We start from the raw sequence: 27280 nt of genomic DNA on the forward strand, positions 1-27280 counted from the left end.
CATGCCTCTCCATAAAGATTACTTTCTGGGCATACATTGGACTCTCATTAAACAGAACATGCTATATTCTATTTCTGTATAATACATTATATTATACAAAATATATTATAAAGGTTCCCCTCGCACATAATACGTGGTAGTTGTTTCCGGCTCTAGGGGGTGGTACTCATCTCCGTTACAAAGCCGAAGAGTCAGCACTGTCCAAAGACGTCTCTGTGTTCATGTGGTCATGACTAAATGCCGAAGGTGCATGGAAGGCTGTTACCTTCCCACCAAAGTGGTCCCTATTTTCCTACTTGCATTTTTATTGTGCTCTCGAACTGCTAGGTTGGCAGAAGCTGGGACAAGTAACGGGAGCTCACTCTATTACGCAGTACTTGGGATTCGAACCACCGAACTGCTGACCTTTCTGATTGACGAGCTCAGCGTCTTAGCCACTAAGCCACCGTGTCCCTCGCTGGCAATTAAAAAAAAAAAAATTAGCAACCTGTGTTCACAAGTAAATATTGCTAAATTAATGGGATCCATTTTCATATAAATGGGTATATGATGCAGATTAGAATGAAGCATATGCCTAGAATTATAGGGCTGGAAGGGACTTTAGAGATCTTCTAGTCTAACCCCCTGGCTAAGGCAGGAGTCCTTTCTATTCCAGGCACATGGATCTCCAATCTTTTCTATCTACCATGGTATTTATCCATCTAATATATTATATAAAATATATAATCTACTATATATTATGCATTTATTGATACATTGAATAAAGTTTGAGCCAACAATTTGACTCCTAAACCAACAGCCAATCCAAGAAAGATCCTTTAGAGTTCAATCCAGCTGATTAATGGAAACAAACTAGCATCACATAACTAGCATCTGCAATAACATGACCTGCAATAACATAGATTATTTCATGTTATAAAGTTATTTCAATAGACTGAATACTCAGTCACTATGATATCAGTTTATGCTGTAGCAATGGATTGAACCCAGTTGATTGCAGCTGGCTAAGCAAACCAGGATGTAATATAATGTATGCAGCGGGACATAGAGAAAACCACTGCAACTATGTCCCATGCTACCTTGCTGAGGAAGGCACACGTCATTCTCAGAACATAGATCAGTGCCCTTAAATCATTTATGCAGAAAGCTTTAATTTATATTAGGATTGTATAGGAGGAGGAGTGGCAGAACCTGGGGGTGGAATTAAAAGAGAGATTGGCCTAAAATCCCTATGTATCCACAAACAGGCTAAATACAATTCTCCTCCCCCTGCCCTTAAGTTTAGTGGACCCTTATCTAACTCCAAGCAGATACTAATCATTAGTTAAGAAGATTCCTGTGCATAGGCTGTTTAGCAATAAATCAGTTTAATTGGACCTTTATGTGTGGATTTGATCTTTTGCACCTGTCAGATTGAAGGGAAAGGAATATTTCTTTCCACTTGGGAGGCACCAAGGAGACAGGATTAAATCAGAAGTGACAAATACCATTCTTTCTCTAAGATTCTCTCAGGGACTTGGGAGAATCCTGCAATAAACTAACTGATTAGAGAATTCTGCAATAGAGTAACTCAGTGATCCCCAACCTTTTTATGCCGCGGCCGGAACCGGCATCAGCTGGGTGCGCGCCCGATACCGGCATCAGCTGGGCGCGCCATCTTTTTGATGAAAAAAGTGCTTCCGGTGACCTCACCGGAAGCACTTTTCATCAAAAAGATGGCGCGCTAGTTGCCTCCGGTGAGCTTTTCCAGGTAGAAATGGCTTTCTACCGAAAAGCTCACTGGAAGCACTTTTTCATCAAAAAGATGGCAGCGCCCAGCAACTAGCGGCCCGGTAGGACTTGTTCCGTGGACGGCACGTCCGCGGACCGGTGGTTGGGGACCCTGGAGTAACTGATTACTTACAGAAATAATCTGGCCACAGACTGCCCATGTTTTCTTCAGTCACAATTGAACAAGAGTGATATGCATGGAAATGGGATGCAGTAGATTTAAATAGAGCACGTTAATATCCAGCACATCAAGAAAAAAAAAAAAACTTCAGAAGGCATGAAGGAACATTATGAACCAGAAAAGCTTTCAGGAACACATTTATAAATCTCTTTCTATATAGTCTTTTATATAAATAATTCAGACACGGTTTGCTTTGATGATGGAGGGGGGGATTTTTTTCTGTTGAAATGACTCAGTGTAATTAGCATCAGGGATACAGCACAGTTTCTAAACCATGAATAACAGTGACACGGCATCCTTTTCAATTTTACAGAATTTGAGAGGGCACAATGATCTGCTGTTTCATCTTAGAAACACTTTTATTTCTTCAGAACTTGGTCATTTGTTTCTGTAGAAGATCCAGATAGATTTGTGTTGTTGGAGGGTCTGTAAAAATCACAAAAGTGAAGCTAAGTCTCTTTATTTCAATGAGGGAAAGAGTTTCAAGCTGTGCTGGCAATTGTTCCATCGTTGCCTACCAGAGAAACTGGTTTTAGGCTACGACTTCATGGAAGCATCTTGCCAATGCTTTGCCAGCAGCATCTTGATCATGGGCCTATCCTGCTGTCATGCCAGTTGCCGTGCAATCATCACAATTAATTTGCAGCTTTCAGTGTTCTTCGTCTGCTCCTCTGCCAGCTGAAGCTGAGGGAACGTAGGTCTTAATGGTTCTTATGCCCCAGGCTGCGGACTTCTGAAGGTTGCAACCATGATGAAAGTCAGTCTTTGGCAATGGCAAACAGCAGGTGACTTTAACCTCAGCATCCAGACTGAGCAACATTTCCACCAGAGCGCTTTGTCACCGACAGTGTAGTGAATATCTAAAAAGACAAAAGGAAGAAAACACAAGCCCATGGATATTGTTTAGAAAAGCTTTTCTGGGTATGGAAAGTAATGTTGATTTGCTCAATTCTAAGAAGCAGTTCTCCGTGGATGTGTGGCCTTCTACACCCACAAATAACTAGTCTGACTTTGAGATCGTTTTTCATAGCCAAAGCAGCACACAAGGGTCAGATATTTTTATTATGAAAACTTCTCAGGGTTTTAGAATCCTCATATATGTAATACTTTGGTCCATTCTTCATATTGTAAAGACTGATTAAAAAGACTAATGGGACTCACTTATTACCAAGTCATATTTAATATATCTTGCATGGATGGACCTTTTCATGTGTGAAACAGGCATTGGGGTTTTGTAAACCATGGTTTGTGACTTAGCAATTTGTGGAAGTCAGTCAAAACAACCCTTACTATAGAGGAATGATCTATTTAAATTTGCCCTGAAATTAGAAAAATGAGTCCTCTGATCTTAAAGGCTTTTGCTGGCTGAGAACCACTCCAATATATATCATAAAACACATTTTGGAAGATTACCCTTGATCAAAGAAAAATTTTACACAGAATCATGATGTGTGGCAGTAAAACAAGTTGAATCTTTAATATGTCATGTACAAATATTCGGGTGGACTGGGCAGTGTTTCCTTTTCTACACATTAGCTAAGAAATATTTTCAAGAGACCAAAGTGATGTGGGAGGAAATGTGGGACAACCTCATGCTCATAGGATTTGTCAACCTGAAAAGACATTCAGGCATCCCCACAAATAGAAGCAATCCCTATTTCATAGGAGAATATGGGTCTTGCATTTCAGTGGCAACGAATATGCTTTATGTGCAGAAAGTCCCAGATTCCATCATTTCCAAGTAGAGATGGGAAAATCTGTACCTGATGCCATTGGAAATCACTGCCAGTTCATACGGAACATGTGAGGCTGAGCTCTTTCAAGATGAACTTCTTTGGTGGCTGCATAAAGAAGCCCATGTTGCCTTCTTGGTAATGATATGGCAGTGGCTGCTATTGCATTTCTCCACCCTAGTTTGTTTTCATTTCCTTTGTTTGTTTATTTACTTGCCAACTTAGCTTACAGCCTTTAGCAACTTTAAAGTGGCTGGATTTCAACAAGGGAAGAATTCCCCAGCCAGGGAAGTTAAGTCTAGGCATCTTAAAGTCTCTATTTATTTATTTATTTTATTTATTTGATTTGCCAATTGTTTACAAGATAATAAGTATAAATGTATACATAGTTGTGAATACATGAAATGGTTACATATAAGAAAAATAAAAGAATAAGAGAAACAATAGGAGAAACACTGCCCTCTGGATTCCCATCCAAGTACTAATCCTATTAAGACAAATAAGATGGCCATTCCTGGTTTTTGTTTTTAAATCTAGGCTTAAAAGATAAGCAGGGCTAGCTGGATTACTGTAGATAAGATTATGAATTTTATGAAGCTCTGCTTGTATAAAGCATGTTCCTTGCACCATTTTTATTTGCACTTCCTTCAACTGTTACTTTTTTTTGAAAGAGATGTAGAAGACTGTACAATATATTGCCTAAAGGACCACTATGCATGGATCTGAAGCTATAGTAACACAAATCTAGAGTCCCAAGGGATGAGATTAGATCTCAGGGCAGCCCTGGATGGATCAGAAGAAAACTGCAAACAAAAATGTCACATGAACACATCAGACTGTGGCAAATGGCCCTTGATATCTATGAAAATATGTGGATTAGATTTGTTCAGTAGTCTGAGCAGTTATAACTTTTCACATAGTTCTAGATGTGTTTAGGATGCTTTTTCAATCCTGAACTCAGATAACAAATTGATGAGGAAATGACAACAAATATGATGGGTTGGCTGTCTTTGGTTATTTCCTGGGCAACCTTGCTAACACCAGAACATCTAAATACAGACAGGAAATTAAATACAATTTGGTCTAAAAGGTTCAAAGCAAGGCAATTATCTGGCATCAAAGCCACCCCTTGGAGAAAATAAATAGGAAAAGGATACAGCATCTCCATATCTTAGCCATGCAAATAAGTTTAGTGCACCTGAAAATACTAAGGATAAGTTTCAGCAGACTGAAAACCTTCCTCCCTCTCTGGCTTTGAAGAGTATTGTTAGTAGCTGCTGGCTTTTTAAATATAGCAATTTATTTATCTTTGCTTAAATCCAAATTAATTATTACAGTACACTGATTACTATAAAATATTTATTCTCATTTTTGAATAGTATTAAAAGATCTTTGGCAGTGCTAGTGCTAAAAGTTCTCTTTAAGTATAATAACTATATTCTAATTTATTTGAATGCAAAATGAAGTGTTTTGCAAAATTTCATGCCTAAAATTCTGCACATCTTTAAATTCCACATTTGCAGATCTGTTAGGAAGAGGGGGACCAGAAGACAATAGATCCATTCTCTTGTTTTCATTTAGATTCACATATAATTTCAATCAATTTTTTTACTACTCTAACATGTAATTTTCCAAAGATACAACTAATCTTTCCATTTTAATGTTGAGAGAAATCATCCAGATGATTCTCTCTTCTGTACCATCTGCACAGATATGTTGCTTTTAAGGGATTTTCCTGGATTTCTCTCAACACAGGGCCTTTTGAAGAAAAGAATGTATTAATTTTTTTCAGTTCAAACTTTTAAGATGTTTCTATGGGAAACAAAATAAAGACCTTGGGTTAGATCAGGGGTGTCAAACTCATGGTGCTATGTTGTTGTCATGTGATATAGTGACTATTTTCCTCTTCGCTAAACCGGGGGTGGGGGTGGCCAGCACATGACGCATCTGGCCCATGGACCACAAGTTAAGATTGGATTAGATTGTGTGCTTTAATTAGTATATTAGTGATACAATCAGGTGAGTCTAGTTATGATGTAAGACAACAAGAATAAAAACAGAAATGATTTCGTGTTGTGATTTCTTGCACTCAGTCTTAGTTTTCAATAGCAAGTCTAAAATAGGTTAATCAATTAATTTACAGTTCTGAAATTAGGTACACCAAATATAAAAGTAACACCCATCGTATCCAGTAATAATCATATTGTCCTCCTAGCAACGATATGAAAGTATTGCTAATTCGGAGCAATACTAGCACTGCCTTCTTTCAATATATTTTTTTAAAAATTTCTCTATAAAGAAATTTCCCCTGCCCAGTCATGTCCAATTCTAGGGGGCGGTGCTCATCTCCGTTTCTTAGCCAAGGAAGCCAGCATTGTCCAAAGACATTGCCATGGTCATGTGGCCATCATGACTATACGCCGAGGCACACAGAACACTGTTCCCTTCCCACCAAAGTGGTACCTATTTATCTACTCACATTTGAATGTGTTCAAGCTGCAGCTTCAGGGACTATTTAGACTGCAGCTTCAGGGATTCACAGGAGAATTCACAATTCAGTATTGCAGAGAGGTCTCATGCTGGCATGAAACTTTGATTGTAAATGTGAAGAATTTCTGTTAAGCATTGCAAATCTAAATTTTAGCGGAGCATCAAACTGACTGACAGAAACTCTGTAGGGGTTTAATAGGAGACTTTTCAAGATCTCTCTTGAAATACCAAGGATTAAACCCAAGAGCCTTTACAGGGAAAACATAAGTTCTGTTATTGGGAAGTTCTTAGGTTTCTATTTCACACTTTCTCCAGCAACTTAAACCAGTTACAGGGAGATTGTCCTTCATTTTTACTGGTCCCAGTCAGCTTCAAAGGATACTTGAACCTCAAACTTCCTTGTGCAAGTTGAACACCTTAATTGCTCCTCCACAGCAGGGGTCTCCAACCTTGGCAACTTTAAAACTTGTGGACTTCAACTCCCAGAATTCCTCAGCCACCTTTGCTTTCTGGGAGTTGAAGTCCACAAGTCTTAAAGTTGCCAAGGTTGGAAATCCCTGCTCCACACTTTTTATCACTTTTCCCATTGCAGGACAGCTGACGGATTATAGTAAAGGAGAAGAAAAAAGTATTTATCAAAATTGCTGTTCAAAATAATAAAATGTCTAGGAAAACATAGTCTTTTTGCCAACCCGCACCAGATACCCACCTCCGCACAGACTGGATGGATTCCTATTGTGCTGTCCAATTGTTCTTTCCTTATTCCACATTTGATGGCTGCTGCAAATCCCTGTGTAATTTCTCCAGCATTGGGACCAAGCACATGGAAACCAATAACTCGATTCTAGGGAGCAAGAGTAGCAAAAAAGGACTTAACTGAGCTAATTATTTTGTCCACTTTGTCTAAAGATTGCTCATTTCTAAGAGTACTGTCATTGGACTTCTTCTGTTCCATATATTCTAGCTGGAAAATTGCACAAAGGATATATTTTAATTCAACTGGAAAGTTTTACAAGTTACCAAAAAATGATGCAAAAGATGACAACAGGCCATTCTTATCCTAAATATAAAGCCAGCAAGTAATTATCAGCTGCTTGATATATAGATAAAGCATTTCTTTAAAAAACAATGATCACTTAACTATCATCTCTGTTTTCAACCCGAAAGGCTTTTAGTTATTAAAAGTCACAGTGAGATGGTTTAAAGATAATGTGATTTGGAGAAGCCCGCCTGGATATTCAACATAACCTTTTATCTCCCTTAAACCACAGGAATTGGCTTGAGGGAGATAAAGATTTCACAAAGAAATAGAAAATCTAGAAGTCACGGAGTCTGTCCTCAGAATCAGGAAAGGGCAGCAAATTGTCAGTTAATTTTTATTATGCATTTTGCCAATTGTCAGTTAATTTTTATTATGCATTTTGCAAAAAAAAAAAAAAGAATATGGGAGGCTTTCTATCAAATAATCCAGCCAATCTGACCATAATCAACATGGAACTTGGTTTGCTGTTCTCACTCTTGCAGTTCTTGCAGCTTCTTGAACTTGACAGGATTATTACATAATCTGTTTAAAACTTTAAGTTACCACCTGGAAATATCCTAGTGGAATTCATATTGGATATAACTCCCTGGCTTTGCCTAAATGGGAAAAAGCACCACATTCTTTGAAATAAAGACAAGAATATGGATCCAAGGCACCTCAAAACTGAGGTTGGCCTTGCATGTTCTATAGCTCTACCCCCTCACATGTGATTGACCATTTATCAGAAACTCTGAGAAACTCTTATGCACTCCTAAGCCATATGTCATGGAAGGCTAGACAGAATTCCTTTGGCTGCTAAGACTTGGTTTTTCCTAAAACACTGACATAATAGAGACATGCTACATAATGGTATCAAAATCCAATCATTTCTGAGCAATTAGGACCTCACAACTCCTATATTTAAAATATCGTATATTCTAATATTTCTGAAAAAAATGTCCTGGAAAAAAACAGGCAATTTTGAATGGTGGCTCTTTATGCCAACTGCTGCATTTTGATGGTAGCATTAGAAAAGGGCCACTCAGCAGGACTGAATAAATGGTTCATATTGCTTGTTGCAGGCCTGAAACTTTCAAGTAATCACTTCCAATTTAGGAGTCAAATTTCTGATAAACAGCAAATAAGGGAATAGCTGATTTAGATTAGAAAATATATGTCCAAATTAACTGCAGTGGAAACTGTGGGAAGGATCCACAGAGACTAAGGCCCACTTGCCCTACCTAAGGATACAATAGTTTTTCCACTGTATTTTAAGTTCCAGCTGTTGTTATATCTAGAAAATTAAAACATTCACAGCTATTAATTAAATACTGTGCAAAGTTAAAGAGGAATACTATTTAATGGTTGCAAAGCTTAGCCAAGGTATTATTATACAATGACTCTATAATTTAGAAGTGGATTTGCGGGTGGATTTTAACCAGCTAATACTTTCAAGATATCATTGATGCCTGCCAAATGAAGGCAGCAGTTTCATCCTCAGCCCCAGATAGCTCCAATTTAAGGATCTGAAGAGGACATAGATTCAATTAGCATCTCAGGTATACTTTAGAGAGAGAAAGCAATCAGGTGGTGAGTCACAATGTGTGCAAAATGAACATTAACACTTCCTCTCCTCCTTCTGCGGAATGTTGATCATTTTGCAGGGGAAAAAAGCAAAGTGTTCTTGGCATACCCTATCTGCAAGATTGCAAATAATTTTTGCATAGCATCTGTTGTTGTCCCGGGATGGGACTGTCCACTCCAGTGGCCAGAAGTAACTGTGGTAAACCTGATAAAGGAAAAAAAAAGATATAGAAATACTGATGCTGAATTTCAGCCAACTGTCATGCTCATGTCAGCACCCTTCAACATTTCATTTAACAAAAAATTCATTTAACAAGATTTACTGAAAAAGAACAGGAACAAAGTTACAGACATTTCAGCAACCGGATCGCTTTTATTTTAGATCTTATTTTTTTTCCACCTTAGTTAAAGAAGAGACATTTCTACTTCTTAACTAATGGCCTTTCTCAAAACCAGTGTTTCTCAACCTTAGCACTTAAAGATGACTGGACTTCAACTCCCAGAGTTCTCTAGCTTTGCTTCTTCCAAGCTGAATTCTTTTATTATTCCATACCTATAGGGAAAATTTTGTCAAACTGAATATACTCTACTAATTGAATCTACCATATGCTCCATGAACTATCAGGGAGGGGCTGCCTTCATCCTCTCTCTTTGGCACATAATATCTGGAGTGAATAGCCATTTACTCCTCAGGAATGCACCCCTCCTTCCTGGGAATCCACCTCCTCACTATATTCAATCGCTGCTCTAAATGGTAAGGAACTGATAAGTGAGGAATATCCAGATGTTCTTTCTTAGGCTCCTGACACACCATTAATTCTGATGAAAACTTACATGAGCATAAACCTTCCCTAACCTGATTGTCATCCAAATACGTTGAACAATAATACCCAATATCTCCACCTACTGTGGCTTACTGGAAATACTGGGGATTGCAGCAAACAAAACAGAAGCATCCTGGGCTGATGGGCAAGGAGGGATGAGGTAACTGGACATGTATTTATGGGGGGAGGGGGTCTGCAGGCTTAGACATGGACCAATTCGGACAAGGGAAGGCTTTAGAGAATGGAGGAGGCTGTAACATATCCCAGTAACTAGGAGTATGGGAAAATTTAGTGAAAGATATGGGACGAAGCCAGGGGTATTTTTTTTCCTTGTGGCACATTCCAGGCCCTTGAGTTCATTCCCAGGCTCATATGGAATACCTTTTAGACTCTGGGTTGTTGGCTGCTGGTGCTGAACACCACGTCATTTGTAATAAAGTCAATAAGAGTTGATCATGGATGAGGAAGCTGATCCAGAATGTATCATGGAGAATTGCCTGGGAGAAATGGGGAGAGTTCCCCTTTCTGAGCCATGCCCCACTGACTTCTGGCCCTGGCACCAGGCAAGACGCCATATTGCTTATCAAAAAGATAAGTGCTCTGCAGGCAGTATGGTGTTTTTCTTTAAAAACACAGAATTAGATTTTCAGATCCAACCACCTGCTTGTTCATAGAAGTAGATCCTACCACACCCGGAATAAAATTAACAATCATATAAAGTGCAGATAATCTCAACTCAAGGGTGAGTAGATAACGATCATTTGCTTGTTTATGATCATCAAGAGACTTGGAATGCAATTTGTTTTTCCTGAATTTCATGTCAAAACAGAAAAGAAACCAAACAAGCCATAGTCTACATTAGCAGTTTCCAAAAATACCTCAATCCTATTATTGCCAAATCTTTCAATTGCTTTTTCTTCTGAATAACCACAGGCTCCATATTCCAAAGGTGTGAATACTGTAGTGGGGACGTTTATATAATCACACTGTCAAGGGAAAAATGTTTGGACATAAGCATTATAGTTGTCAGAATCACAAGCATATAATATCTTAGAGCATTAGATTATTTTAAAGTAGCAGCATTTAATTCAAGAGCAATCACAAACTTAGGAAAAAAAAACCACTAAAACTTTCCCTGGTTTATTTTCCTCAGATATTGTTGGACTATAATGCCCATCATCCCTAACTGCCAGCAATGGTGGCTGTAGTCCAAAGAGAGTTGTAATTCAAACATCTGAAAGAATTTCACTTGAGACTGTTGCTGTCAGTTCAGCTACCAATCACAGGTGTATAAACCTAAAACAAAAATGCATTTTTTTATTTCAAAACCTTTGCTTTTACAACCACAATGATAAGCACTGATTTACCTTTGTGAATGCTCCATCATAAAGCCTCCTCACCAACAACCTTCCCGCCTGAATTGCCACGGGGGTGAGTTCTGGTTTGCCCTCCAGGACATCTCCAATAGCATAGATGTAAGGCACGTTTGTTTGTTCCTTGTCATTAACAGGGATTTTTCCTGTACTAGAAGTTGATCAGATGAGAGAGAGAGAAAAGAAGATGATCCATATGCAAGGCTTTGGTTGCAGATTAAAAGAACCATCATCTCGTTAAAAAGGGACCATAACATACGCTTTGGAGAGAAACAATCTTAGAGAAAAATTGGTGATTGGAACAACAATGCAGTTTCTTGCATAACATCCCTGTCTGAACCCCCCTTAAGTACTACTCTTACGCTTAATTCAATTCATATAGCCACTCGTCTCAAACATACAGCTGGGGAGGGCTATAATTATTATAATGCTGCAACTGAAAAGCCGTATTTTTCATGTTTTTCCTCTTATATAATTACTAAAAAAATAAGCTCTGCACCCCATCAAAAGCACTAAGAAAACAAACAAACAAAAAAAGTATTGCTCAGGGTTTTCTTTGCCCAATACATCTGACAAGGTGAGATAACGCAAAAGCCTTAATGGCAGAATGTTAATCATTAGCATTTTAATTATTGCTAAGTTTGCCCTTTTGGCATATCCAGTAATAAGAAGCTGTAATTATGGTGTCATTCTTGCTGCAGCAGTTATGTTTCAGAAGAGAAATGTATGTTTCCTTGAAAAATTATATGCATAAAAACTTCAAGAAGATTAATGTTGCAAGAAAGAGACATATTATAACAAACACAAGAAATTTAGCCTTACTTTTCATTGATCCTCACTCCAACTTTCTGTAGGCCAATTTTTTTTGTGCAGGCATCTCTTCCTATTGCTAGCATCACCTGAAGAACAGCAATATTTTAATTTAATTCCACATATTCTAGGAAGTTTATGAGGATTTTTGTGAATATTCAACAAGGCACGACACAATTAAGTGGTGAAAAATGTATATAGTATAGCTGTTTCAAATAACATTAGCATGCAACAGCTTTAATGTCACAATTTCATGAACAAGTACCAGTGTGGATCAGATCACACTGCACAGTTGGGCAAGTTATATCATCAAAGATTTCATTTGTTCCTTATACTGTTCTTTGAGGCCTTAACATCCTTCTGCCATCAACACTGTGGAATTTTAATTTCTTATTGTTATGAGGCTGGAACGATATGAAAATAGTTAGATAAACCTCATTTGTACAATCAAAAGACCAAAGGAAATAATTCCACAATCACTATATCCAAAGTGATATAAAAATATTACAAAATCCAGGCCCATTCATATCCATGAAACCTAAACGACTGTTCCATTAATATCTCATTGTGGCCCTACTCCTACATTAATTGTGGCCCCATTTTGGCCACAAAATAGTTGTCCATCACAGCCAAACAGGAACAATGTTTGGCATTTCCTTAAGTGCTGCCAACTTTTTACTTTCATTATTGTTATAATTTATGTATATGTGGTTTATGTTTTTCCAACATGAGTACAAGTACACAAGTATCAGGAAGTGAATATAGGTAGGAAAAAACTAAGCATCTGATCCAGCCTTGTAATGTTCAAAAGCATTGAAAACCACCCTAGTTCTAGACAGTCAACTCAGGGAGTGGATCTTAAACATTAAAAAGCCAGCAGCTGTTCCTGAATTTTATGATTGAAGGAAGATCTGATGGAAGATCAATGCAAATAGTTCAGCCTATTATACGGCCTTTTAAATTCATTTGTGGTCCTCAACGTTTCGATAGAATCTTATCTTTCACCAATATGATTGAAGGCATCCTAACATTGACCGAGGAAGCATCTTGTTCTTCGCTCCTTTGCCTATTCTGCTCAGAGGCATTTTACACAGTTTAACTGAAACTAAAATAACAAATGGAAAGTACTTACTGTGTTGTATTCTCCTTCAATTATTTCAGAGTTCTCTGTAGCCTGAGCTGTAACTTTTAGTAATCCAGGAGTTCCTTTCTTAATCTGTTCAATCTGCAATATTTTTATAAATTAAATACTGACTTCAAGTAGGGGATAGTGGTAAAACTTTAATCACAAGTATATTTATATTTTAATTATTATCTTGAGACTTAAAGAAAACAACTTATGATCATTTTTCAAGAAATTTCCTGCAATGGGTCTACCTGTCTTTCTTTCTGCTGGTCTTTTCCATCCAAAGAAACCAGCAGTTTGAACACAAAGGAAACCAATTTTGAATCTAGTAATACTGTATTTAGGAAGCTGTTCATGTGACCACATCAATCCATGACTCCTTAAAAATGGTCTAGGCACAGGGGAGGCAGCCACGTCTCTTGCAAAAAGATAGATCAGCCTTTTAAAATCTATGTTCTCATCAATTTCCCATTCCTAGTCCACCAAGAAACTTTATATACTGCTCTATTCAAACATTCTTTCTTAGCCTGATGATGGTTCAGATAATTGGTGCTGAGTGCAGGAAGAATCTGTTAGAAAATCTAAGAACAGAGGTCAGTAGTGTCCTTTGGGTCATAAGTCAGAATCTTACAAGAGATGACCTTGCAAGCTATTTTTTCCATTATTTGATATTTATTCATTATGTTCATAGCCTGACCTGTCCCTTAAGAAAGATAAGGCAACATATTTTCAGTTACTCAATTATTTTTACCTCTCCACCAACTCATGATGTAGGCAGGCATGAGGAAGAAAATGGCCCAACATTTTGAGCTTTATAGTTCATTTGGGTCTTGAATCCAGATTTTTCCCTGCCTATTCTGAAACGCCAACCACTATAATCAAATTGGCTTCCATGATACCTTGGAGGCAAACTTTGAGAAAAATTAATTTAAACATGTGTTCATTTGTGTCTGTAACATTCCACAGACACATGGAATTCTGCCTAATGCCTTAAAGTTGATTTCTGCCTAAAAGTATAATAAGCCACTTGGGATTTATGTCTGCCACCAGTGGCTTAACACATCTAACTACTCATATCATGAGGGGGAAATCTACATATGATGAATATTGGGAAAAAGTAATGCCAGTATTCTAAACCAAAGTTGCCTTGTCATTCTTTAAGTGTTCAGCCTTTATGGGGAAAAAAGCATCTCAAGGACACTTCAAAGAATGAATAAAGCACTAAGGTCATTTAGTAGTCAAGGATTAATCCGTGGATTCTGAGTGAGCTACTGGCAGTAAGAAAAGTAGATAATAGTTTAACCTAGTAAAAGACAACTTCTGATGTTCTACAATATGAATTGCATCGCATCGTCACTGCATGGATTGCATGTGGACTCAGGCATCAAACTGTAGAGAACTACAGATTGTGCCATCGAAATATCTGATTTTTCAACAATATGGTGTTTTTTTCCCCATTGTAAATGCAGGCTGTTAGGTGCAGAAAAATGGGTGTGCTAATAAGCGTGAGCAGCAAAAAAAACATCCACTGCCACATTTAAAGCCCTTCAACTCCTGAAAAACAAGTTTGTTTTCCAGTGAAATCAGTACGACATCAAACACACCCCATGCAGTCCCAAGGCTGACATTAATTATATATTTAAAACATGAATACTCTGTCCTCCAAAATATTGCTGCGCACTGGTTTAAAACATATGTGAGACATTGTGAAAGCCACAGACACTTTTGAAGTCTTAGGAAGAAGGAATATGAATCAAAAAGCATGTTACCATGAAAGCCACTTTTAAAATTATTTCTTTTTAGCAAGCCTTACCTTTGTGGGCACATATTTTCTTATGAACTTTACACCATGCTCTTCCATATGCTCTCCTATTTTATTTGCCATATCCTGATCAAAGCCCCTCAGGAGAATGGAACGCACCATGACAGTCACATCTAAACCAAGCCCAGCAAGAAATCCTGCACATTCAAGAGCAACGTAAGAAGCTCCAACCACCAATGTTTTTCCTGGGCAGTAAGGCAGTGAGAAGAGGTCATCACTGAAAAATATATAAATAAATAAACTTAGAGACAAAAGTATTAAGTGCATGCATGCAGGGAAAAAAAGTAAATTCGTGATGAGAGATGGGCATTTTTTATATAACATAGAGCGGGGTGTCAAACTCAAGGCCTGCAGGCCAAATCTGGCCCACAGGATGCTTAGATCTGGCCCACAAGGCCACCCTGGAAACAGCAAAAGACCGGCCTGCAATGCCTCTGCCAGAAAAAACTGAGTTCTGAAGGGCCGTGTACAGCCTCCGAGCTCCATTTTTAGCTGTGACGGCCTCCTGCAATTCTCTGCCAGTGAAAACAGAGCTCAGGAGAGCTGCGCACAGCCCCCGAGTTCATTTTCTGTGGTGATGGCCTCATGCAACCCTCTGCCAGTGAAAATGGAATGGCCTCCCAAGCTCTGTTTTTGCTGGCAGACTGCTCAGGCCCCCACAGGTACCCCTGACATGAGTGACATCGAACTGGCCATGCCCACCCGGCCTCCTGAGGTCAAACACAACCCTGATGCGGCCTTCAATGAAATTGAGTTTGACAACCCTGACATAGAGGATTCAGCAGTTAAAATAAGATTATATTCCTCTTTGAACTGCAAATTTCCATCACCCCTTGGAACCATGGGTAAAGTCATAGATACAGGAATTACCACTCAACAATTGAAGAGTCCCCGGTTGCCTTTTCTTTCATCAAAGTTTTCTGCCCTCCTGAAGGAACTGGTGGAAAAATTTATTTCCAGAAGATCTTGAAGTAAACAGACAGATGGCTTATCTTTCCAGGGATAAAACTAATCAAAAGGACTCCCTTCTCCAAATTCATTTCTATGCCGAATATTTTCCGGTGGCATTTGGTAGAATTTTTGAATAATTTCAAGAAATATATTTTCAAAGACAACCACACTGGATGCTTTGCTGTTGTATTTTACAGAGACAAATATTCCATATAACTTTGCTCTAACCCCCCCAAAAAAAAAAAAATATGTCATGGTATTATTTTTCTGGCATCACTGCTCTCATTCAAAACTTAATAACTTTCTATGAACATCAGTAAGAGGCCCATTTTCTAACTATTTCTTTATTTGGGGATTGTTGGTTATCTCCCTGTGAGTAACAACATAGAACCTGAGGGATAGAAATTGACTATTTTGGTCAATGTCTAGATCAGCGTTTCTCAACCTTGACAACATTCAGATGGATGGATTTCAATTGCCAGAATTTCCCAGCCAGTATGGTTACCTGGGGAATTGTGGATGTTGAAGTCCACTACTCTGAAAGTTGCCAAGGTTGAGAAACATTGGTCTAGATCACCAACATTGGATTGAAGCTAGAATTATCAATCTCCTCTTCCACTCTATTTTAGAACCTTTCCTATGTTATCTTATTAGACCTATTAGAAACTTTTTAACTTGCAATTTGATGGTCACAATTTCAGCGATGTAACTTGGATGCTCCTAGAGATTACCAAGATGGGCCTGGAAAGCTAAGTGTGTCCCATAGGCTGTATATTTTGAAGTAGAGCCTGGTCATCTCCCTTGCCTTTTCAAAGGTGCATGCATCAAGCTTTCATTTTGAAAATATCTGTTTCAAAACAGGTTGTTCCAACCATATTGGAAGGGCTCTGAGCTCAAAATAGCATTATTTTAATCTTGAAACCAGTGTTGCAAGCTCATAATGATACTCTTTTAGGCTCAAAACAGTTGTTTCAAGCCCGAAAGCTGAACACATTACGAATTTTCAACATTTTTCAGACCATTACTTTTTATATATGTTAATGCAGGACAATTTTCTCATGGCTTGAATTTTTGAACAAATATAACTCAGCTTTTCCCCTTCCCTCACCTCCCCCTCCTTTATGCATTTTGCTTTTGGCTGTACGTTAATAGACCTTTGCAGAAACTGAAGATGTATTTTTAATGGAGATGAGCAAAGTAAGTTCTACGCATACAGCCAACAACAAATTCAAAAGATTAGATTCTAAGTCATATGATTCTGTTTTAATGGTTTCTTGGAACTGTAACCTTCAAAATTCTCAGTTACAATCTCCAGGTTATTGTCTGAAAGTGTCCTCAAGTGCAATTTTAGTTACTCCACAATAGCATCTCCAAGGAAAGTCTTGAAAACTGGCCCTCTGAGGATTAAAAAGAAATATTTCCAATGAGGAACAATTTTACCACAAGAGTTCTATTAAGGAGCAACCTTGTCTTCCAAATGCTACATTTTACCCAATTGCCTTGAGTGCCATCAGGCAATACAAAACACATAAATTCATTTATGTTACCTGGTGATGCAATATTCTTTGTCTCCTGGAATGTTGAGATAGCGAGGTCTTTCTCCAGTGGCAATCAGAAATCTTTCTGCTGTGTAAATTTTCTCTACTCCTTTATTATTTGTTGTCTGTAAATAACAGCAAGTTTTGTGTCTGAACCCTGAGATAGGAAATCATTCTTCTTTTATAATGCAACAAACTAACTTTTCATTGAGCCAAGACTAGACAAAGCACTGTCTGTAGACATATCTACTGACACAAATAAGGAATTTGCCCAAGGAGCTTTGGAAATCAATCCACATGGCTTAAAAACTATACTCAGATATTCTGGCAGTAACGAAGAAGGAAATATTCCCCATCTACTCTTGACCTCCCATGGCAGCAAATCTTGAAAACTCTTTCATTGTATTAGCCCTGTTGCAAGTTATCTTCTTTCTGTAGTCTTCCCCAGAACTATAAAACTAGCCCTTCTTTTCCTGCAAACCTTCCAGATTTTGTCTGGCTGATACTATTCATCTAAATCCAAAGTGTAAAATCTCTCCCCCACCTCCAAATTTATGGACATCAACCACATTGTTGTCAGCTGCATCCCTTATTTCTTTTCCATAGAGACTGATTTGGCCCTCCAGCTGAAATTCCATACAAACACTGCTGGCAGATAATAGTATATAGTACACCTCAGAAGCTGCCTAGAAAGAACTATTAAGGGATTCGGCAGCATATACACTTCCTCCCTAACTAATGTTAAGACATACAGGTGAATGAACCTACTTTGAAGATTCAGATGATGTCATTAAAAGTGATGCCTAAATGGATAGAAACTAGCTGGTATTTCAGTCTTCAGGCAAGACCTGGCTAGGCATCTCTTTTACATTATGCTGTAATTATAGGCTGAGGATGTGCTATTTTAGATCAGAAGGCAGTTTTTTAAGTAAGTAAAAACTGTTCATGGCTTAGAAGAGATAGATTATTTTTTTAAGAAAAAGGGAAGACTGGGCCAGCTAGCCTTCAGCTTTGGAGAATCTCTCGTTTTGTTTTAGAATCCAAATGATTCGTAAAGCAAGGCCAAACACAACAATATCCCCTTTGGACAAAATAATTCTGACCTAAAATATTTTCTGAGGACTCCAACTAAACGAAGCTCCCATTTCTTCCAGCTAAAAATTCAATTCCAGTTATGTCCATGCCCAGCTATTGTTTTTTTACAGTATATGGAGAATTCTTGCTCATCTACAGTAAGCCATAAAGAAATTGCTTTGTAAGAAGATCCAGATGTCTCTGTTGTCCACCTTTGATACAAATATCTGATATCAGTTACCATTATTTTTTTGCTATGTACTTTTAATAGCTATACCAAATAGCAATAGCAATTGCACTTTGACTTATTTACCACTACATGGTGCTTTATAGCATTCTCTAAGTGGTTTACAGAGTCAGCATACTGTCCCAATAATCTGGATCCTCATTTTATTGATTTCAGAAGGATGGAAGATTGAGTCAACTTTGAGTCAATGAGGATTGAATTCCTGGCAGTGGGCACAGTCAGCCAGCAATACTGCATTCTAACCACTGTGTCACCACAGCTCTAAATACTAGCAGCTCCACTGAATTTCATCTCCTATACATTTTTTTCTCTACACATACACACTGCATGTGTATATTGACAAGTCAACAATAAGATGCAGTAATTTGGCCTCAACCTTGCCATATGCCTACTTCCTAGGACTGAGAATGACTGGCCCAAGTTCACCTAGCTGTCTAATGTGGAATTAGAACTCACGGTCTCCTGGTTTCTCACCTGATGCCTTAAGCACTACACCAAACAGCCCTTGGAAGCAGGCAATGTAAACCTTTTCTGAAAATCCTTGCCAAGAAAACTGCAAGGACTTGTCCAGGGAATCTCCAAGAATCAAACACAGAAACAGAAGAGAGAAAAAATTGGCCCCAAGACTCTATGCTGATTCTGGTTCCTCAAGACTTAAGACCTTGAACCCAGCTTTGCTTTCATATTTAAGCCAAGATCAGACAAAGGATAGGACACTTCCTTGCTGCTAAATAACAGAAGCCAATTCACTGAATTGGCACAACTGATAGAAAGATACCTCAGTCTACTCTTTCAGAAAATGGAGAAGAATCCATGATATCAGAAAAGCATGGCTTACCTGGAAGTACAGTAGGACCTTGTCATTTAACAGATATACTCCACACCAACTTCCCACACAAGTAAAAGAAATATAAGAGATCCAATGGAAAACAGGTAATGTAACAAAGCATTCAAAAGAAATCTAGTACCTTAATTGTGTGTGGTCCAATGAACTCTCCGTAAGCATTTTCATATGTGACCTTTTTCTCTCGGAGGGCCACTCTGTATCCCCAATTCAGAGAGCCAATGTGATTCTGGACAGCTTCTGTCAAAGAGCTCCAGCTATGCTTTATGGCTAAGGATCAAAGGGGAAAAAAAGAATCTAGCATTCACCTGTGTCTAACTTTCTGCAACTAAAAACCTCATTAAACTGTTACATTGCTATAGATACATATGATTTTGGTTGTGCTTTCCTTTCTGAAAATTATATTAAATTCTCCTGGGTTTATTAAGCTTTGCTGACAGGGTGCAAAGAATAATATGGGTAAATATAGTCAGAAATATAGTGCAAGTAGTATAGAATCTTCCTCTTAAGCCACTCAAGACATTATTTCATGCTTACTTCAAATACATTATTACACAGATTGTCATCAGTTTTCAGAACATTTATGAGGGCCCTGCACTAAGCTCTATGCTTTAAGCACATTGGAGAATTGCTTCTATATACTCCAGTTTGGAGGTGGCATTTATGCCTATAGTATTAATTCTTTAAATTAAACATAACCCACACCATTCGTTCAACCTTCCCCTTTCTCCCTGCACTTTAATTTTGCACTTTATTCCCACTATGCATCCCATGCACTGTCTTTCTATTCCCATGTCATTTCCCCCAAATAACAGTATAATATTCACAGAAATGGAATTTTACATCCTTACGTTTGTCACCCAGCTGCCACCCAAATGCAGGTGCATCTTTGATGGCTTGCCCAAGCAAAGCTGTCTGGTGCATCAGCTTTTTAGGGATGCAGCCTACATTTACACAAGTTCCTCCAAGACCTGTAAAAGGAAGCATACCAGGATCATCCAGCTGTACAATGCAGAAAACAGTGAAGCAAGTAAGTGTCAATTTTGTAGGTGAAAATCTCCAACATCCAAGCAGGTGGGGAAGACTTTTCAGTCGTGTTATATGAAAGCCAAGCAGAACTCTGAGAGCCAGTGTGGTACAATGGTTAAGGTGCTAGACTGGGATCAGGGAAAACCAAATTCTAATCCACTTATCATTCTAATCAGCCAGGAAAGTTCAACCAGTCTACCACTTTTCAACCCACTCTACCTCTCAGAATTATTACTGTGGTGAGGAACTGGGAGGAGGAATTATAAATTCATTGAGCTTCTACACAAAAGTCAGATATGAATCTAATAAAATAAATAAATCCTGAAGAATGTAGCTGGTTTCACATATTGAATTAATCCAGAACTTACAAAGTCTGTTGAATAAATAGCAATTTGCTGAATTCATGCAACATGCTATTAAGTATAAATCATAGTTTAACTACAGTGCCTGGGATATTATAAGTCAAAACCAAGCAAAGTAAATGGTGGGTTAGTGTAATGTATGAGCGCAGCCCAATGTGGCATTTCTTCATATCTTATTTTTGTAATGTGCAGCTGAAACACAAAAATTGTTTAGAAGCATAAGCAAAACCAAAACTGATTTGGGGTACTTATTTGTACTAAGACTGAGAACCATCAACTTACCCCATGTTGTTCCTAAAGGAGTAGGGACGACAAAATCCAGAACCAATACATTCTTGCCAAATATGGCTGCTTCCTAAAAAATTATCAATAAAGAGAAAAATGTGAAGTGGCCATACCAGTGCCCTCCATTCCTGATTTTTCTTGTGTTTTTTTTCCTACCACCACAAACTGATTGATGTTTATAAACATTCACACAACCATTTCCTCAGTTTTTCTTAAAGGGTTTTTAAAATTTATTTTTAACAAATCTCTAAATTATCTTAAATTTGTTGATACCTCTCATGCATAAAGGATATTGTTGTTTAGGAAAATGAGTTTATTGATGTCTGTCTAGTAACTGAGTTGTAGAACTGTTAATTTCCCTCATCTATTTAACAGAAGGGTATGTTTGCAACTCAAATCTGAACTATGGAATTTTTGGTACTCTCTAAACTTAGTTGTTTGCTCATAGACATTTCATTACCCCAGTAGGTATCATCCATGGCTTATCTTTCTTCTCTTCTAACATCTCCTTCCGTTTTCCACTTTGAGGCCACAAATTATCCACTCTATTTTGAAAATTGAAAACATCTACTCTTTCTCAAGAACAAGTATGGTAATTGTGAGGATAAGAATGAGTTGCCAGTGGAAAAACTGAGCATGCCAATCAAAAATGGAAAATATAACTCCACTGTAACAGTTTTGGTACAATGCTCATAATATATCATTGCTATCTAAGTGCCATTATCGTGAATTAGACTCCTATAAACTGTAGCTCTTCAGATGTGTTGTAGTTGTAAGTTTGTGCTGGCTGGGAACTACAAAGCTCTGAATTGGGGAAAGCTGTCTGAAATATATATGCCCATACTGGTAAACATTATTACAAGGATTTGTTTAAATGTTAGATGACTCAAATCACCACAAGCCAATGTTCTCCCCAACTATACTTTTAAACTTTTATATTTATTTATTTATATATATATATATATATATATATATATATATATATATATATATATATATATATATATATACACACACACACATACACACACACACACAGAGAGAGAGAGAGAGAGAGAGAGAGAGAGAGAGAGAGAGAGAGAGAGAGAGAGAATGAGTATTCAGCTTTGTTCGGGTATTTTCCCACGTCATTATAGTTGTGCTTTTAAAGTTGTAGCAATGTTTCGGCAGAATCTCATACACACACACACACACACACACACACATATTAGCCAAAACAGGCCCATCAGTTTGACTTGATTGGAAGTTTTCTAGCACTGTGTGGTTCTAATAATTCCTCCTTTCCATCTTCTCTTTTAATGAAAAGACAAGATTCACAGTATTTACTTCAGTGAGGACAACAACTGTTAGCTGATCTTTGTGGTGGCAAGGAAATTGGGCTGGGCTGGGGGAATGAATCAAACAACTCAGTAGTAATTAAATGTCAAGCAATAATTTGGCTGCCTAAATTACCACAATTCTATCAAAGTGTTGCCAAATGGTTTGGGTGATAAAACTAGTTCAGGTTTAGGTTCACTTTAAGCACAATGCTGCAGGGAGGGGGGGGGAGCTTCCGCGACAACGTGCTTTTCACTAACGGTCTTACGCGACTACGGTCTTCGCGCGTGCCGTGCGACGTTCGTTTGCCGTTTGCTGTTTACGCGATTCTACTGTTCACGTTTGAACTTCTTGTGAATATCCAGCGTGTTTCTCTGGAGGGAAACCGAGGAGGAGAAGATATCCGGCGAAAAGGCAAGGCCCTTGACTATCTAGTGGTCTTCTGGATGGAAATCGTGATGACTTAATGGACTGGAGGACAATGCTTTAACCTTGGTTAAAAACTTTTTTAAAAAAAAAAGGGGTGGTTTTTGGGTTGGGTTGTATTCTGGGGGGCTTCCACTCTCGTTTGGCTTCCGGCTTGACCGGCAATCTCTGTGGGGTATCCCAACACCACAAAGGATGAGAAGTCTTTTCACTAACTAGGTCACATGCTATGGTATATAAAATGACAGTGCTCCAAAGTACTGTTTAAAATGAGCTTTATTGTGAGACATAAAGGAACTCCTTTGACACTTGAGGTATTTGGCAGGTGACCTGTTTTTGCCTTCACCTGCAAATCCAGATGAATCATTACATATAAACCCACCCAGCAATGGTAAATATACTAATCCCAAATGGCTTACCACAAGTTAGAGGAACAAGCTGCTCATTAGTCAGTGTTTCTTTTTCCTTTTTAAAAGTCAATCCTCAAAGGAACCATGTTTGGAAGGAAATGAAGCTGTTAATCCTTGGTTTGGAAAAAGCACCTGATCACTTCCCACATTTTTCTTTGTTAGATTTCTACCCCACCTTTCTTACAGCAGGCAAAGCTACATGCACAATACTCCTTCCAATTTTTCTTACATTCTGTGAAGGAGGTTGGGTTGATAAATTGTGACTAGCCTGAAGTCAGAGACTCAACCTCTGTGGGTGAGAAATACAACGTGAGTCTGTGAGTCTGTGGGTGAGAAATACAACGTGAGTCCAATACCTGAATTACTAACACCTCCTCAGCTTGTTTGCAATAAAAAGCATTTTAACAGACAACTGATATGGGTCCTCAGTTCCATTAGGAGTAATACCTGACCACCACATGGCAATTATTTGGAAAAGAAAGATATTAAATATACTTATTTCCCACCTAACAAGAGGAATATTTAAATGGGCTTCAACAGGTATCAAAGGTATTTGATAGGATTAGGGACTATTTAAAAGTCTAATACTTGTCATTTCTAAGAATTGTTCCCAGGCAGAAACCGCGCACGATCGTGGATTCCTTCCTGCCGCCGAAGCCCTGCAAACCGGAGCGCCCCGAGCCAGCTGGCTTCGGGGCTAAGCCACCCCATAGAGGTGGTGAAGAGGGGGGGAGATCACCAGCAGGGTCGAGAAGAGCCGCATCTCTCCTCCTCAGCTGGTCAAACTCCCTTTCCCGAAGGCGGTAGGAGCGGTGGTCAGAAATGGCCACCTCAGAGAAGCACTCAACCGGAAAAGAAAGTGCAGGAGGAAGATAAGAAGTGAAAGTTTTGGCTGACCGGGATAAAAAGCAACAACTAAGGTACCCTGGAATTTAAATTTTATAAAAGATAACATCGCTCCCAAAGAAGAGTCGGAAGCAGCGAAAGAAAGTGAAAAGGGAAAGTTTTTTTTCTTCACTCTCCTTCCTCACATTGACAACGAAGAGAGCTGAATAAGAAATCAGAAAAATCCACTTTGGCACCAATAATCAAGCTGAAAATATAATCAAATGCCAAAGGGACAATAAAGATTTCTGGATACTAAAAAATCCTTTTTTTTTTTCTATAAGTAGGAAGGGAGAGGAAAGGAATAAGGGCAGGATTTGGAAGGAGGAGACTGCCTGGACTTTAAAAGAATCTAAAGTAAAATCTCAATAAGACTTCTAAAAGATACATTTTAACTGGAACTTTGTAACTAAATAGTAACCCCAGGAAGAGAAAGTGAAAAAGAAGAAAGTGTAAAAAGAAACAGCTTGTGTGTATTTGGATTGCTTGGTGACTTTGGGATTTTTGGATATTATATTTGAATGACTAAAAACAATTGGGTGGTTGTTTAAAAAATTCTACAATGGCATTATCTCTGGATGAACTGAAAATGGAATTTAAAAAATATAAAGAAGAGACACAAGAAGGGAAGGGCTCCTTTGGCTCCATTTTTCAATTCTTAGAAATGGCGATCTGCAACTATGAGAAACAACAAGAAAAGACTGCGCAACAAGAAGATTGGGACAAAGAAGAAGCCATCTTTAATGAACAAGTAACTCTATCTGGGGAAGAAAGGGGAAAGGGGGAAAAGAGAATGGAGAATTTAAGACTTAAAAAAACAGCCAAAAAAGGGAAAAATAATGTGAAAAGTGGATATAATGTTGGAAAGCAACAGAAGGGGGAATACAGAAGAGGGAAATGGAGGTGGAGAGACAGGGGAGTAAAAAGGGGAGAGAGAAGAAAAAAGGGAAGAAGGAAAGGAAGAGAAGTTACAAGGTTTGGAGCAAGATATAAAGAAACAGGACTTATTCAGAGATAATGGGTGAAAATCTAACTGAAAAAGGGATTCTGTGAAGGTACATAAGATGGTATTGTTATATTTGTAATAGAAATAATGGTAGAAAATTGGAAACAACATATGATTAAAAAGAGGGATAAAATAGTCAGTGTAATTTAGTGAAACTTTTGTGAACAAAATAAATGAAATAAAATAAAATAAATGAGAGAATTGAATTAGGAAGGAACGGGAACATTTTAATTACTCAATGTTTTATAAAATATAAGTGAAGTGGGGGGGAATTAACTATGGAAAGTTTATAAGTGTTCCCATAGAAGTATGATATTTATCTGAAAAGTAATGTGTAAAATGTTAAGATGTAAATGAATATTAATATTAATGATAGAATTGAATTGGTATGGATTGTTGTTTTAATTATATTATACATTTATAATTTTTTCTTTTTTAAATACAGTTTTTTAAAGTACCAAGCAGTAACGGTTATGTATTATATTGGGAAAGATATAAAGGCGTCATACTCCAATCAGTGATTACAGGAGAAATTTTGTTTAATGAGAAAAGATAGTAGACAGTTGAAACAGGACAAAGAATAGAAGTACAATGATTTGAATTGAGATGAAATAAATAAAATAAAATTAAGAAAGTTAAAAGAGGGGAGAAGCTATATTGAAAATGTAGAATAGTAATAAGATATGGAATGGAATATAAAAATGAGCATGAACTTGAATTTGTGTCTGTACGAAGAGATGTAACCCGGGACTATGCTGCTTTCAAAAAAGATGTTTTATGTTTTTATGTTTTATGTTTGGTTTGTTTATATTTGTTTTCAAAAATCAATAAAATTTTCAACAACAAAAAAAGAATTGTTCCAACATCTACCAGGCAGATGTTCCAGAACCAACATTGCCTAGACCTCGGGAGTAAATCATGTGCATCTAATAAAAGTCATATGAACACTAATGACAATTCACACATCATGAAGTCATTGGACAAATTATAAAGTCTATAATTTGAGTCCATCACATTCTGAAGTGAAATCCAAGTTCATCATGTGCATTACCCCTTTTCCATTTGTGCATACCAAGTAGCTAGGTAGGTTATTATTTTAGTTTGCTGCTAGGGTACAACCCTTCAAAATAACTTTAGCTTCATGGAAAATTTAAAAATTGACCAATAATTCCTAGTCTTCCTAAGCAGTTCACAACACAGTTGCTGCCATGCGCAGAAGAATGGGAACGCTGATGAGAGCAACCGATCCAGCATTTTGCCAAAGGACTCTTGAAACTTAGATCTCAGTTCTGCTCAGTTTCTAAACAAAGCTACATTCACTGACAAATGGAAGGAATCCTTCTTCCTTCCCCCTCCACCCACAAGACTCTGATGGGATGTGGAAGTTTCAAATTTCTGAAGAATTCATCGTTGCAGCCAAAAAAAATAAATATATACACATATCAACCCAATGGTAAAAGTTGCCATGTTTATTGTGGTTTAAATTTTGAAGACCAGGGCCTATTAAATGTATGTCTAAGCCGGCTATTGACATACAAGCCAGTTGTATGCAGTTACATAACAAAGAAGAATCAGAATAGACAATAATACAAGGGACAGGAGTCCCTCATTACTATGAAAAAAAAAAAAAATCTAAACACACAAAAAGAAAAAAAGTGTGATCCTTTTAATTACTATGGAACTAACAAAGGCAAGACATATATTTTATGTTATACCACAATTTAAAAAGGGACAATTAATGTCAGTGGGAAGCTCATCAAGATAATCTCTGTTAGCTAAGCCCAAGCTTGCAGATAATTCAGCAGTATGATGCAGCTACCTCCCTTTGAAAGTCAACCCATCCCTTGTCAGCTTTGGAAGAATCTTTGAGAAAATGCCTGGTGTTGGAGTTTGTTTTCCTTGAATGCTGACACCCTTCTTTGGAACTAAAATATGGGCTGGATGTCCTAGAAAATCCAGAGAGACAAAAATGATTCCCACTAACTTGTGCTTTGTAGGGATTTCATGCCATTTGTTTGTTTATTGGCAGAAAACCTGTCCAGTTTGGTTACTTACAAGGTAACTTCTAGATACATGGGAAGCCCAAAAACAAATACTGCTTTCTGTATTTTCAAGGTACCTGGGGTCACAATCACTCCTAACTCAGCAAGAAGCTAAAAGCTAATGCCTGTA

The 27280-nt window shown here is 37.8% G+C and overlaps 1 protein-coding gene and 1 long non-coding RNA gene across 3 annotated transcripts in view; both read right to left on the minus strand.

Annotated features, from left to right (window-relative positions):
* Positions 1 to 1350: 1350 nt before the first annotated feature.
* LOC148130234 (uncharacterized) lies at positions 1351 to 1998 on the minus strand. The gene is made up of 2 exons (XR_015750133.1): positions 1868 to 1998; positions 1351 to 1541 (listed from the first exon to the last, which is right to left on the minus strand). It is a non-coding gene; the product is annotated as an uncharacterized LOC148130234 (long non-coding RNA).
* A 76-nt stretch (positions 1999 to 2074) lies between these two features.
* Positions 2075 to 27280, minus strand: part of TXNRD1 (thioredoxin reductase 1) — a 33762-nt gene continuing 8556 nt past the window's right edge. The window contains exons 3-14 of one of the 2 annotated variants that reach the window (XM_026694996.2): positions 21062 to 21134; positions 20240 to 20359; positions 19513 to 19658; positions 17233 to 17348; positions 14726 to 14951; positions 12919 to 13011; positions 11799 to 11875; positions 10971 to 11127; positions 10482 to 10589; positions 8889 to 8984; positions 6884 to 7018; positions 2075 to 2811 (exon numbers count right to left, since the gene is read on the minus strand). In XM_026694996.2, coding sequence (XP_026550781.2) covers positions 2743 to 2811; positions 6884 to 7018; positions 8889 to 8984; positions 10482 to 10589; positions 10971 to 11127; positions 11799 to 11875; positions 12919 to 13011; positions 14726 to 14951; positions 17233 to 17348; positions 19513 to 19658; positions 20240 to 20359; positions 21062 to 21134 — 1416 coding nt within the window. In that variant the 3' untranslated portion in view covers positions 2075 to 2742. The remainder of the gene's footprint in view (positions 2812 to 6883; positions 7019 to 8888; positions 8985 to 10481; positions 10590 to 10970; positions 11128 to 11798; positions 11876 to 12918; positions 13012 to 14725; positions 14952 to 17232; positions 17349 to 19512; positions 19659 to 20239; positions 20360 to 21061; positions 21135 to 27280) is intronic. The other variant, XM_087968418.1, reaches the window with a different exon arrangement.

The sequence above is a fragment of the Notechis scutatus genome, chromosome 6 (assembly GCF_049901735.1).
Source record: "Notechis scutatus isolate UNSWTSFEM ecotype Mainland chromosome 6, rNotScu1.2, whole genome shotgun sequence".
NCBI lineage: Eukaryota > Metazoa > Chordata > Lepidosauria > Squamata > Elapidae > Notechis > Notechis scutatus.